We start from the raw sequence: 13731 nt of genomic DNA, 5'->3' as shown, positions 1-13731 counted from the left end.
ATCTGGGGGCATGTAGGCTTTTGTCGTGCGACACAGAAGCAGTAGGTTTGTGGGAGCGAAACGACCTACGGCAAGCCGAAAGGATGTTTTGACTCGAAGTGAAGGTCAGATTGCAGAGATAGGGGTTGGCTGAGGCAACGGCGTAGAGCATGATCGGATTTACGTTTCATCCTTCAGGGGGGTTGGGCTTTGATCAGCCTCATCCGGCGAGGCGCTTGTTTGGAGAATTGTGTTTTCCTGTTGCCTATCCACAGGCCCAGCTGGTAGTACATAAGAGATCCGAAGCCCCTTCCCACCATACAGTCTCTGCGTCCCTCAGAGGCCCCACGGGGTTCTCAACCCTCTTCACGTAGATTCCCTCCCGTACCTCTCCCTCAACCCCACCCAAAGCCCCCGTAGTGCAGAACCCCAGCATCCTCTTCGCCCTATCCGACAGCTTCGCCTCGACCTCGGGCCGCAGCGACAAGAAGTTATTCTCCTGCTGCCTGACAAACGACCGCATAAAGAACATCATAACCACCGGCCTCTCCCCCTCGGTCTCCCGGTTCGGGCCCGTCGCGTGCCACAACCGCGACTCAAACACCAGCGCGCTACCCGCCGGCGCCTCCGCGGCCACCGTCCCGTCCAAATCGAACAAGTCCGCGGGCGCGACCTGCCCGACGTGGCTCCCGGGGAACACGCGCGTCCCGCCGTTCCGCTCCGTCACGTCGGCCAGGTACCACATCACGTTCAGCCCGTACGCGAGCCCGCGCTGCGGCGGCTGGATGGCCACCTGGTCCGTGTGCAGCTGCATCGGCACGTTGCCGGGGCGCGCGATTTTGGCCGTGTAGCTCGTCAATATCGCATGTTCCCCCAGGAACCAGGGCACGACCTCGTCCAGCAGCGGGTGGTTCAGGAAGTCGACGAACTCGTCGCCCTTGTTGACGAGGGTCCAGACCCGCTGGTTGGGCGCGTGGGGCCCGCCGTCGCGCGCCGCGATGCCGGCGCGGACTTCGCCCGCGGCTTGTTGGGACAGGGCGGAGCGCAGGAGGGCGACTTGGGAGGGGGTCAGGGCGTTGGCGACGAGGCCGTAGCCGAATTCGCGGAGGTTGCGTTTCACTTCCTCGAGGTCCGCGGTCGGGCGCGGGACGCGCATGCCGGGCTGGTAGGACCTCGGCGGGCTTGGGGGACTGGGGGTCAGCAGGTCGGCGAACTTGGTGGCGAGCGGGATCCGGCCCTGGGGCAGGGAGGCTTCGTGGAAGAAGGCGTCTTTGAAGAGTCCGTAGCGGGGTTCTAGCTTGCCTTCGTAGAACTGGATGATGTACTCGGGCTTGACTGAAGCGAAAGACAAAGGGTCAGTCTGGTGCGCAAAGGCAGCGAGTGGGTTGTTCAGTAGCTGCTACTCACTTGTCACCTTCGTGTCAGGTTCATCATCCACGTGATCCATGAGCTTTGCGTCACCTGATCTGGCATCGATGACAATGAGGGGTCTCTCATCGCCAAGATTGACGGTGAGAAGAGCCCTGAGCTCAATCATTAGGGAAAGCTTTTCTTTGATGATGCTCACGGCGTGCTCATAGGCAAGGTCTGCCTTTGAGGCACCATTGTTTCCAATCTTGTTGGACGAAAAGTCCAATCCCTTGGTGAAGGTTGGTCCAGGTGGGATTTCAGCCATTTTGGACAAGAGTAACAACGCGCAAGAAGGGAGGGTGCAACCACGATGAACCGCCAGTAGAGAGGTATGTGGGGAAATATTGATGGTTCAGTGTAGCCTTACAGCATTCAGAAGGGAAAACGGGCAGTGAGTACTTATGCCCTCTCCGAGGCCTTGGGGGTGTGCATCCTCAACCCACGCAGGCCGTCGGTCGTTCTCTACTCATTCTCATTACAGAGCAGTCAATATTCACGCATAGGGGGCACCCCTTTTCCAAGCTGACGTTTCTGTGTTACCGAGGGACAGCCAACCAGAGTGCAGGTCTTGCCATATCCGTTGAAGGGCTTGCATTAGTCAATGCGATATATTGTATCGGCCCGAGCGGGGAAGCCTGTCTAGACCCGTTGGGTGGTCTGTTGCAGCTAGGACGTGTTTACTCTAGTCAGCCAGCTTCCAGCTTATCGGCCAACGCACGCACCTCTTCAGCCAGCTGATTTAAAGCTTATTCGAAATAAGAATCAACGTTTCGGGAGATCGAGTGTACGTTTAAGGGCTGAGCGTAAGCAATGCCATACTCACTAATTTTGATGTACGCCGGTTCGAGGACCGAGCGCGAGCAATGCCATACTTACTCCCACAGTACCTTTTATAAGCTACAGCACTTACAGCACCCTTTATAGCACCCTTTACAGCGCCCTCTCTACGCCCTGTAAGGCCCTGTAAGGCCCTGTAAGGCAGTCGAAAAGCTGGATTAGCTGGAAAATCTTAGCTGATACTATTGATCGAAAAAAAGCTGAGTAGGTCGATACGATTAGCCGGTCCCGAGACGAGACGAAAAAAGATAAGACGACGGTTAGCCGGCTTTTTTTTACTTTTGGCCAAGGGGTCGAAGTAAATACACTGCTGGATTTTCGGCTGATATGTAAAACAAGGGGGCCGTCACCGGACGTATACTTCTAGCCCCTTTAAGGGGACGTACGCGGCCCAAAAGTTCAGCTGGCTGACCAGAGTAAACACGCCCCTAGTCTAGCCTCGGCGGAAAACAGCCACTGAAGAGGAAGTTGATATGTGATATCCCTCAGCAAAAGCCAACATCCGTTGCTTTACCCCGGCACGTGTTCAGCTGCCAGAACCATGTCTCACCCAAATATTGGGGAGCGAGAGCCGTTATGGAAAGGGCACATCAGTGGCGCATTATGCAGCACGGAGCGCCAGCCACAGACAACGGTTGAGATGAGCTTGACTGGGGTTTTGTCACCTGCCATTCCCAGCCAGTCCGTTGGGCCTATACAGTATCCCAGCTTACTCTTCTGGCATGTCAGTGTCGGTTTCAGAGGACTGTTTCAACAGGATAACCAGTCGCGTCTGAGATCAGGGGTTTTCATGAACACAGTCCCAAGCTCCCGGGACCATCAGCCAGTATTCCCTGTCGAAAATGATGCCTAATGACTTGAGATGTCATATATCAACGGGCACATGGCCGAAGTGACTATCGTTGGCCGACCTCTGGCTCTTCTCGAGACCTTGTTTGCCACGCTAGAGTAGCTGAACATCACCATCTAGCGTTAGAGAAAGGCGCCCTCTGGGAATGGTACTATCACACGAAGTGATTGTTTGCTTGGGCCTTACTAACGTGTTGCGACTAGTCAAGTGATAGGCGTGCTTTTCCGACGAGGTCAAGAGAGTTCCTGAGATGATGCGACACCATACTCGCACTCGGCTATGCCATCGGACTCATGGGAATATCTCGTCAAGGCCTGACATAGTATATAAACAGTTTTCTTCGTATGCCTCGTTCCGGCTGAACATACATGCTTTTCTCCTCATCATAGATCCCCATTCCTACGAGCTGTGCAGCCTTCCTACTATCACCTCCTCACACTTCTGCAAGCACTTATAATGGCACCAGTACCACACATGCAGCCAACTGATCTGGCAGCTGCAACGCTAGTTGCCACTATCGCTCTTGGGGTCCTGTCGATCATTACTGTGGCTCTGCGTATCTACGTCCGGATCAATATGAAGTCGTTGGGCTTAGATGACTATATGATGACAATTGGACTTGTAAGTGTCTAAATACCCACAGATGGGCCATAATCTTTAGATTAAGAGGCTGACTATATCTGCCCGTCCATCCAGTTGTTCTTCGTTACCTGCTGCACATTCACTAGCATGGACGTCTACTCGGGCTTGGGCCACCGTGACGCTGCGTTCAAGACTGGGTTCTCCAAGGACGACAGCTATTTCTTGACCGTCAATGCAGCTAAATGTGAGTGCAAATCACGTACTCCTACATTTTTTGACAGGCGCGCCTGACACTGTAATTACCAGGGCTGGTCTTCTTCCAAATCACCTACGCCTGGAGCCTCCCCTTCATCAAGTCCAGCATCAGCTGGGCCCTCCTGCGCTTCACCACGCGCCGCCGCTACGTCTACCCCCTGTGGGCCGTCATGGTCCTCAGCGTCGGCATCACCTTTGTCGGCTTCGTCGCCGTCATGGTCAACTGCACGCCCTTCGCCGCGAGCTGGGACCCGTCGCTCCGGGCGCCCGTCGGGGCCGGCCACTGCGACACGTCCGGGAGGATCAGCCAGATCAGCTACGTCATCTCGGCCATCTCGGTCATTACGGATTGGGCTTGTGCTATTATTCCGGCGTTTGTCATATATGGGCTCAAGATGAGCAAGAATTTGAAGATTACTTTGATGTTTATCTTGGCTTTGGGTGCACTGTGAGTTTATTTCATCATCCGTCTTCTACTCGTGTGGCTGTTTCGCTGAAACAAGTTACGCAGGGCGAGTATCTCGACTATTGTGCGACTTCCTTACTTGCAGTTCTACAACGTACCAACCGACTACTACTGTAAGTCTCATTTCCTTGCCACCTATATCCAATATCATCCACTAACCGAACTACCTTCCAGACAACGTGTGCAACATCGTGATCTGGTCCATAGTCGAGTGCGGCGTAGGCATCATCGCCGGCTCCCTCCCCTCTCTGCGACCGCTTCTGAAGAAAATCCCGATGTTTAGATCGAAGATGTCCTACGCCTTCAGATCCGGTAGCAACGACACGCCCAAGCAGATCAAGCTGCAGAACCTGGGGCACGCTGGCGGCCGGTCGCTCGCTGCATGCCGCGCCGGCGAAAACGAGTCGAAATGGGAACGCATCGATGACAACTCCAGCCAGCAGCACATCATTATGAAGAATGTCCAGGTGGATGTCGAGTATGGGATGGCTAAGTAGTGCCATAAAGGGACATCTCTGCAGTCTAACCCCCAATCTGATGTCTGTCCCCTCGTTCCATCTACAAAGGGTCGTATGACCTATTCCGAACCGACAATTGGCTTGCAGTATCTTGACCAAGAGTCTATGCATAAGCAGTGCTATTATGGTCATAGTTATTTACTACTAGACAGATTTCCATCTACATACGTTTGGTGATAAGTGAAATTACTGGACACAATGAAGTCTTTACTTGACATGAGTGAACTAAGTCTTGGAACCCTTTTCTTTCCTTTCACCTTTTTGATGAGACTTGAGATCACAATATCAAGACCGGAAAACCAGTTCGCCGGCATACATCAAGACAACACATCAAGCAGGCCGACTGGCGAATGACTATAGGAACCTGGATGCGGCCACAGGCGATGGAGAAGAACCGTAGCTCATTCGAGCCGTCCACTGCGACAACACCAACCTTCATCCAGGTTTCGCGCGTGGTGGTGGATGCAGGGTACGTGGGGTTTCCAGGACCTGTAAAGGAGCAGAACTCGTCCGCCCTCTCCAGAGGAGCGTCGACATCATGTTTACAGTCCTCAACTATCAGCGCCGCCGCATAGTTGGCGAGTAGGTGGGCGGGCGATATGTTGGCCATGCGGTATTTCCCGTCCATTCCCTCGAGGCTCATGCCTGCCCTTAGCACGCCATCGCCCGATTTCACCCGCCAGGCGACGCGCAGGTTCTTCATCAGGTTCATTGGGGCCTCGACCGGTTCCGAGAACGTGTCGATAGGGACGCCCGCCAGCTTACTACCGCGGTCGTCGGATTGAACCAGACTGTACAGCTCGTCTTTGTATCTCAGTTCGCCACGAAGCCACGTCAAGCCTAGAAACCCATACTTGTCTATCGCATGGGTGTCGTAGACAGAGGGCCAGACGACCTGGCCGCTCTCCGAGGACATGACCCAATCGAGTTGCTTGATGTTGTTCGACACGCTATGTCCAGCCAAAGACAATGCCCAATCTAGTAGGCTCGTGAAACTCACATGGGCTGTCTCTCCTGTAGCGAGTATATGCTGGATCCCAGCTCTCAACTTGTTCCTTCTGTCGGAATGCTGTGGTATTGGAACCTGAACATGCAATCCCGTGGTGCTATAGAACAGGGAAAGGGCGAGTATATCACATATTACAGTTGCAAGCCGGTAAAAGACCGTTTCGTGGTCGCAAAATTCGATGTGGTCCGGCCGTCGGGTGCCGGAAACTTACTGGCGTCGTCCAAGGGCGGAGGTGCCATGTTGTGGTTTTTCATCCACTCGCGAAGCCAAGACCGCCAGCTTTGCGCCACTTCCATGAAGCGGGACAGTTTGCACCTCGGTTCGAGGCGGGCGAGGAGATCTCTCACCTGCCCTTGTCTTGGCAGCAGCATTTTATCGCGCGCCGAGGACTGCATCATTGTCCAGACTCTCTCCGCGCTATCAAAGACGTTCATGGTGGATAGCAGGGCTGCAGCTAGGGCGAGGAATTGCATACCGGCATGTGTCTGGCCCAGCTCAGTCGCGGCATCATTTTTCGAATACCCGACCAGGGCCTTGATGAATCCAACGACGGCGGGCTGCGGCGTGGGGAGAAGGTGGTCCTTGACATGGTCGCAGGCTTGCTGGCTCATGGCGAGGGTGTTCCCGAATCGCTCGCAGGACATGATAGCAAGGGGCTGCACGTTGTCACTCGTCGCTGCTATCAAAATTCCTCTGGCAACAGACAGGACGTCCGTTGAAGTTGCACTGAGGTCCCATTGCGCTTGCACTTCTGACGGCATGTTAAAGTGTCCGAATCAGGGTCTGGATGTGGTCAAGCTGGTGGAGTTTTGGATTTCGTCTCACTACATTGATAGTCTTGGGTGAACTGTTCCCTGGCGCAAACCGACACCTGAAGCACCAAACACCAGACATATGGTTACGATCAGTACACGAGGCTGTGAGCGGGGTAATGAGGCGAGTCGTATGTTAACAGTAGTTTTAATTGGTAGAAATACCATCTCATCGCCCGAGTACATAGGGCAACAGGGAGATCTTATCCCCGAATGGATGACAACAGATGCATCTACTCAACAGCCATAATTAACCGGGCAAATTAGCATGCAACGTCACCCGCCAGAAGCCTAAATGGGGCGTCGCATCTATCGCCCGAGGCATGAGAGTCTATAGAAAGCCGCGCTCTCTATGAAGCAAAAGTAGTTGGTATTCTTTCGAGGCGGATCCAATCTACCACAGTGTAGAAGTCTATGATGTGCATCAAAGAACCTGGTCACATCAAGGTCACTTTGAGATCTAAACCGCTATTCAAAGAGATGATGCTGCAAAGGTCATTGAGAGGAAATATTTGCTTCTCTCTTTGCTTTTGGGCTATCTGGTGCCGTCACTGCCGATTGGGTACAGGCACCTTCCAGTCTTTGAGCGTGTCGGGTCAACGGCTGCCTCCCCTGGGTACAGCAGTAAGAGACCCAGAACCGGCTACGCAGTTTCAAGGCACGATGCCCCAGCGGGGCCGTCTCGGGACGGGTGCGGCGACAACGACGGAGATGTTGTGGTGTTTTGATTCTCTTGCGATAGTTGATCCTGTGCTGTGTTTTCCACTTGTCTTGTCTGGTACTTGACAATGTTATTTCTTTCGTGTATACGACAGTCCTGCTGCAATGAACCATGGTCTATTCGTCACACCTCTCTTGCCTGATGCTTCGAGCCTAATTTCCATATGAAGTAGTAATATTGGCTCTTTACTGAATAAGGGTTGCTCTCGCAATCTTGTTGGCCGTAAATGCAAGTATCCGTGTCACAATGTCTTCTCACAAAACGAGTTTACTATTCTAGACAAGCCAAATTGCCATATGTCGCATAAATGAGTAAATGCATCCGTAAAGCGAAAATGGCAACACCCGGAAACATCGATCTCTCGTAATTAGAGTGTACAAGAAAAAGGCAAAAAGAAATTATTGGAGAGGCTGGGAATCGAACCCAGAACCTTTTCCATGCTGTCTACAACACCAAGATGAGTGGAGCAGCGCATGCTAAGGAAACGTCATACCACTAGACCACATCCCCTGTTATTTGATGGAAGCATTGGCCGTTACGGGGCTACTTATACTGTAGTGACACTTGTGGCGGTGGGGCAAGATACGACCTCAGTGCAGCGGCCAATGATGTGCATCAAACAAGCGACCGTACCTAAGTCTATATGTGAATGTTTAAACAGGACAGGATCAGATGTACTTTTCCCATACGGTTATACCGCCTCGCGCGGGACAAGAGGGTGCAATCCGATCGGTAGGGATAGCTCTGCGATGCGCAGCTGAGAAACTGACAGAATTGTGCAAGGTTTGTTTCATGGGTCCTCCCCGACGAAACTTACTCTCAGCCAGTACGGTTATGAGTATCCGATGCAGGAATAAAGTGTACCCGAGCTTTTAGAGACTCTAGGATCTCAGTCCCGGAACCTAAATACCGGCATCATCAGTACGGGGTGGTGGCGCGACGGGTCTTGGCAGATTTCCCAACTCACTGACCACACTTTGGGTTCGAGGAGGCGCGAATTTGCGTTACACACTCTTAAAACACCTCCAGACTTCAAGATTTAAATACATCGCATGGAGATGAATGCCACTGCTGATACAGATATATCATGAACCACATCGTACCATTACTGACTCCGTTGATTACAGAGGCTATTGCTGGTGAAGGGGGACATAACTCTGAGAGCTGCATCACGGGTAGGCATCACACGAATCAGAACACCACCCTGAGTCCGCCATACACGAATAAGGGCTGGGCCCGAGACGCGAGACGAGGTCAGATCTTAGTGCATGCCTGGACTGGTAACTAATATAGTTCAAAGACTTGCGCTAGTGGCCGTTGTGCAAAGGTTGTTTCGTTTGTGTAGCCTCTGGCTTGTGAGAATTACAGGTTTTAGCTCCAGGGTCCCCCATATCGAGTCATCGAATGGCTTGCAATGGACTAGTCTTTAGTCAGGAAGTGCCGCCCCCGAGCCCCGACGTGAAGGCAGCATGCTTCCAGACTTTTCCATCTTTAGACATGAGTTTCTAAAACGAATGGGTAGTTAACCTCCTTGGCGATTAGCTAGCAGCTTGGCGTACTACCTCTGGCCCCCAGAATCCACGGCTGAGGAATGCCGGAACGGCCAGATGCTAGGCATGCGGCTTAGGACGCTCGCAGCCGTCATACCCAGGGCTTGGCTTCCTGCCTCTCGTTGGCTGAGGGAGACGGTCCGGGAGCTGGAGATATCTCGGGAACAAATCCCGCAGCGACTAGCGAATGCCAAGAGGTGCCAGCTGAGCAACTACCATCTATCTGTACAGACTGAAGTCATCCGTTTTCCCCAGGTTCGATCTCTGATTGGAACAGGAGGAGGCCCGAGATCTTAGGAGGTACGTCCGCCCCGGGAGATATAGTCCTATCTTCATTGCCGTCCAGCGTCCTCGACTACCGCTTGACATACCCAGGTGGCGTCTAGCCCGTGCTCATGACTCTAGTCCAAATGGCACTGCCCAGTTACTCATCGTCTGAAGGGCTTGGTTATATACCAGGCTCTTTTTGATCGGTTTGCCCCCATTCTCTTGTTATCTTCATTCGCACATTCCACAAAAGTACTCTTCGAGTCCAATGTCCATATAACGCCACGGGACAAGCCACACCATCACTGATGGGCATTTTAAAAGAACTCTGTCTCATCGGAGATATCCTCGGGTTCGTCCAGCTCTGCACCCAGCTCTTAACATCCCCCAAAGAGCTCTACGGCGGAAAGGGGTTCAACCGTAATGAAGGTAAACACATTGCCTCGCAAGTAGGAGAAGAGCAAAGCCTGGCATCCAAAGCGATTTCACAATGCCGATCCTACGAAAGCAGGTTCTGCGAGGGATCCCTGCCTCTGGCGCTTCACGCCAACACGCGAGAATGCTGCTACAATTCCGCCAGGCGTTTAACGAGGCATCTGGAAAGGGTCCGAGAGCGGGGCGAGAAGAGTTCCAAAAGGGCGGGATGGTCGGTCTACGAGCCGCGCTGGTCAAGGTGTGGTCCAAGAAGGAAATGAGAGAGCAAGTGCAGCATCTCCGCCAGATCCAGGATTTTATCGAGGGAGAAACATTCGGCAGCTTCATTACCCGGATAACGCCCGGCGCGCTCGAGGCGTGTCCTGAATTCCCTTGGCTTAAAGCTCGCCATCGCGAACTCATCGTTGCTCTCTCCGCAGGCGGCTCGGCACCAAATCCCGATGACGCAAAAATGACATCAACCCAAGTCCGCGCCTTATGCCTGTCCCTGAGTCGCTCGGGAGCTAGCAATGCGCCGCCGCAAACACCTGATCGCCGACCGTCTGTTTTCTCTATCGCGGCACCGTCATCCTCCATGTCGTCGAGAACGGCCGTTTCCACAAGCACCTACCTTTCGGGGAGCTCCTACCACAGCTCCACGTCGTCGTCAAGCTGTTCATCCCTATATTCTCCGCCGTTCGAGAGTAACATCACATACCAGGAAGCGAGGGTGTGGAACCAAATATCCGAGCAGTTGCTCAGCGAAGTATCGGCCGCCGTGGTCCCTACTGCCACTGACAAAAGGCCAAATGTCGAGAGCGACGGTGCGGCATCGTACCACGACACATACACCGAAATCCTACAGGAGTCCATGAGCGGGCTCCGATCGTGGCTGGAAGAGCGGAAGAATGGACACGTCTATTGGGTCAGCGGCCCGCGTGGCTCGGGCAAGTCAACCCTGATGGGGGCTATTGCCGCCCATATGTGTATACGTGGTTTGACTATCGCCAACGATGATGAGGTGAACCTCATAGTTGTAAAGCTTACCTCCCCCTCGCGGACTAATAGGCGACAAGAGAAAGATCCATGGACGGCAGTGCTATACCGGTCCATCCTGTACGAGGTACTTGCGCAAAACCACAGCTTGATACCGCTCGTCTTCCCCAGAGAATGGTCTGCAGCATACTGCAGGTCACTGGGACATGCCTCCTCTGTTACGAGTAACGTAACAGCGACAATGATGAACTGGAGTTTCGATCGGGTGAAAGCGGTGGTGGACTGGCTGTTCATTCAAGAGTGTATGCCCTTTCGTGCTTGTCTGCTAGTCGACGGGCTGGACGAGTTCAATGGGAGCACCACCGACACGAGTGGCACCGAAGACGTCGACGGGCTGGTTCGCCAGATCATCGCAGGAAAGTGGACAAACGCCAAATGCTGCATCTCGACCCGACCCTCTGCGGCCCTCTCGGCAGCTTTCGAAAACCAACCCTCGCTCCAGATGGCCGAGCTGACGCGCCCGGCCATGCGCAAGTTCGCGATGGACCAGCTCTCCTCCCACGCGGCGGTCCGGGCGATGCGGAGGTGTCCGGACTCCAAGATACTACTACACCGGTGCGCCCAAGAGACAGCCGACGTCGCGGATGGCGTGTTTCTGTGGACCGAGCTGGCCATCTCGACGGCGATGCAGGAGCTTGGCGGAAGAGCGGCGGGTAACAGGATGTACGAGCTCCGGGGACGTATGAGGAGCCTGCCACGGCGCCTTGACGATCTCTACGCGTACATCATACGTACCAAGCAGGCCGTCAAGGACCAAGACGGCGTGCACAGCTCCATGCTATTCCGGCTCGTGGCCGCGGCGTCAACCCCGCAGGAGGACGACTGGACGAAGCCCTCTCCCCTGTCCCTTCTGGTGCTGTCCTTCGCGCTCGAAGACGACGTAGCACAGCTGGCAACATCGGCCAAGCCGGGCTTCCTGGAGCAACACAAGGTGGAGCGGTGCCGAGAGGCCATGGCATTACGACTCCCGAGACTTTCCGGGGGCTGATAAAGGTGCAGGGGGGCGGGGGCGACCCGGCGAGGTTGACGACAACTTTCATCAACGACTCGGTCGCCGCCTTGGTCGCGAGCAGCAATAAGACCACGCTGAGCCTCCGGCCACCAGAGCCGACCGGCACGACCACAACGGAAGAAAGCCCGAACCTCGCCCTGCTGAGCGCGATCGTTCTGTCGATGAAGACAAAGGGCGTCGACATCACCAAAAGCCGCGGCCTCCGCGCCGACGTCGACGCCGGCATCCTGTACGCGCGTCGAGCCGAGGCCGAGCTGGGCTTCGACCCGATCCTGAACCGCGTCACCGACGCGCTCGTCGAGGGGGCCATGGCGACCTGCCCCTGCTGGTTCCTGCTCGACGACACGCTCAGCTACGCAGCCCGGTGCGGTCTGCATCAGTACCTGCGCCACCTGCTGACCCGGGATAACGCCGTGGGCACCTTATCCCGACAGAGAACCCAGAAGAAGCAACAGCCGCAGCAGAAACACTATCACCGGCCGTCATCGTCCTGGTCGCTAACCACGTCGCCGAGGCCGTCTTCTTCCTCCTCCTCCTCCTCCTCCTCCTCCTCCTCCTCCTCCTCCTCCTCCTTTCGGTCGCATCAACACCGTCAGCATGAGCTATGCAAGACAGGCTGCGCCCAGCTGCTATCCCCTAACCCTCCAACCCCCGCCTGGTCTGGGTCTGGAGCGTTTCGTCAGTCCGGAGGTGGTCCGGACCCTGCTCGCGTTCGGCGCCGACGCGTCTGAAGCCGCGAGGTTGCTGGTCGCGTTCTTGACGACCCCCCGCGAGAGCGACAATCGCCACCACCAGCTGCTGGCATGGAAAAGTCTGCTCATGCAGGTCCTTCCCATGCAGAGCCAGATCCACCAGCACGACATGCAGGCCTTGGAGGCGGCATTCGCCCAACAGCGACTCTCGGAGGCCTGGTCCGAGATTCATGGGGCGGTTCACTCAGCGGCTGTCAGCATCCGAAGTGGCGGGGTCCGAAAACTGGGATTTGTGGCCCGGAAAAGCAGGGCCCTGTGGATATTCCATTGAGCTAAAGCCAGCTAGCGATGCAGATACATGTACCGTAAGATGCAACCCCCTCTGGCTGACCCCCCCTCACTGACCCCTCCTGATTTTAAATAATTCTAAAGCCCCTAAGCAACAACAACAGTATATAAAGGGGTTAAATCTTACTCGTTTCCTAATTAAAGTAGATTAATCTTTTCCTTTTTTTTCCTCTTTTCACTATTATTAATATAATTAAAGAAGTACGTATTACGTAAACGGTTTAAGCTGTATTAGCCGGCGAAAGTATTAATTATACGGCTAAAGACTATAACATTAATAGGGGCACCTTTCGTAACCGAATTAAAGAGAACCCTAGTAAAAAAGAGAAATATAAGGCTCTATAATTATTTACTCTTACCGAAGAGACTTTTTTAACTAAATAAACCCTTTTTTAAGCTAGCCTAGGCTATACATTAACGTATTAACTATTTCGTATATACGTTTAACGTATCCTTTTTATAAAAAAGTCGATCACTTTATTAGTAAACGATGGGTGCACCGTTTTTTTAAGACGTTATCCGGCTTTTAAGACCGTACGTGTTAAAGCGATAAATTTCCGGCGTTTCGTATACACATTAAACGGGGCTGTGCGAGGGTTTTTTAATCGGCTTAACACTGTTATTATTAATAATATACCCCCTTAATTTAATAATAATAGTTCCTTTAAAAAGAGAACGAGGTTAATTATAAATATAAAGATTAAGCCTTTAAAGCGTTATTAAAAAGATAGACTTTTAATTTTATAGTTTTAAAATAACTAAGAAAAATCTTTATTTTTTTAACGAAGCTTAATAACTTTAATTAATAAAAGCTCTTAATTTTTAATAGATATAGAAGTTATATCGATAATAACTTTATATTAATAACGTTAAAAGTTAAGGTATAGCTCCTTTATTTATTACTACACAGTTCTTATATACTTTAGCCTTTAAATATTAGCTGTTTTAAGGTT

At 53.0% G+C, this 13731-nt stretch overlaps 4 protein-coding genes across 4 annotated transcripts; 2 read left to right on the top strand and 2 right to left on the bottom strand.

Moving 5' to 3' along the window:
- Positions 1-244: 244 nt before the first annotated feature.
- On the bottom strand, positions 245-1654 carry PG986_014197 (uncharacterized protein; the record flags this gene model as incomplete). The annotated part of the gene is made up of 2 exons (XM_066850419.1): positions 245-1314; positions 1387-1654. 2 exons carry the CDS (start codon positions 1652-1654, stop codon positions 245-247), a joined length of 1338 nt encoding a protein of 445 aa, XP_066692657.1.
- A 1878-nt stretch (positions 1655-3532) lies between these two features.
- On the top strand, positions 3533-4876 carry PG986_014196 (uncharacterized protein; the record flags this gene model as incomplete). The annotated part of the gene is made up of 5 exons (XM_066850418.1): positions 3533-3697; positions 3773-3902; positions 3965-4361; positions 4425-4492; positions 4554-4876. 5 exons carry the CDS (start codon positions 3533-3535, stop codon positions 4874-4876), a joined length of 1083 nt encoding a protein of 360 aa, XP_066692656.1.
- Positions 4877-5174: 298 nt separating this feature from the next.
- Positions 5175-6667, bottom strand: PG986_014195 (uncharacterized protein; the record flags this gene model as incomplete). Its single annotated transcript, XM_066850417.1, has 2 exons — positions 5175-5875; positions 6118-6667. 2 exons carry the CDS (start codon positions 6665-6667, stop codon positions 5175-5177), a joined length of 1251 nt encoding a protein of 416 aa, XP_066692655.1.
- A 3079-nt stretch (positions 6668-9746) lies between these two features.
- PG986_014194 (uncharacterized protein) lies at positions 9747-12469 on the top strand (the record flags this gene model as incomplete). The annotated part of the gene is made up of 2 exons (XM_066850416.1): positions 9747-11657; positions 11726-12469. The coding sequence occupies 2 exons, from the start codon at positions 9747-9749 to the stop codon at positions 12467-12469; spliced, it is 2655 nt and encodes an 884-aa protein (XP_066692654.1).
- Positions 12470-13731: the final 1262 nt, after the last annotated feature.

The sequence above is a fragment of the Apiospora aurea genome, assembly GCF_038362705.1.
Source record: "Apiospora aurea strain CBS 24483 chromosome Unknown utg000010l_segment0_segment0, whole genome shotgun sequence".
NCBI classification, from domain to species: Eukaryota; Fungi; Ascomycota; class Sordariomycetes; order Amphisphaeriales; family Apiosporaceae; genus Apiospora; species Apiospora aurea.
The sequence above is the reverse complement of the archived record's forward strand: the minus strand, read 5'-3'. Positions and strand labels throughout refer to the sequence as shown.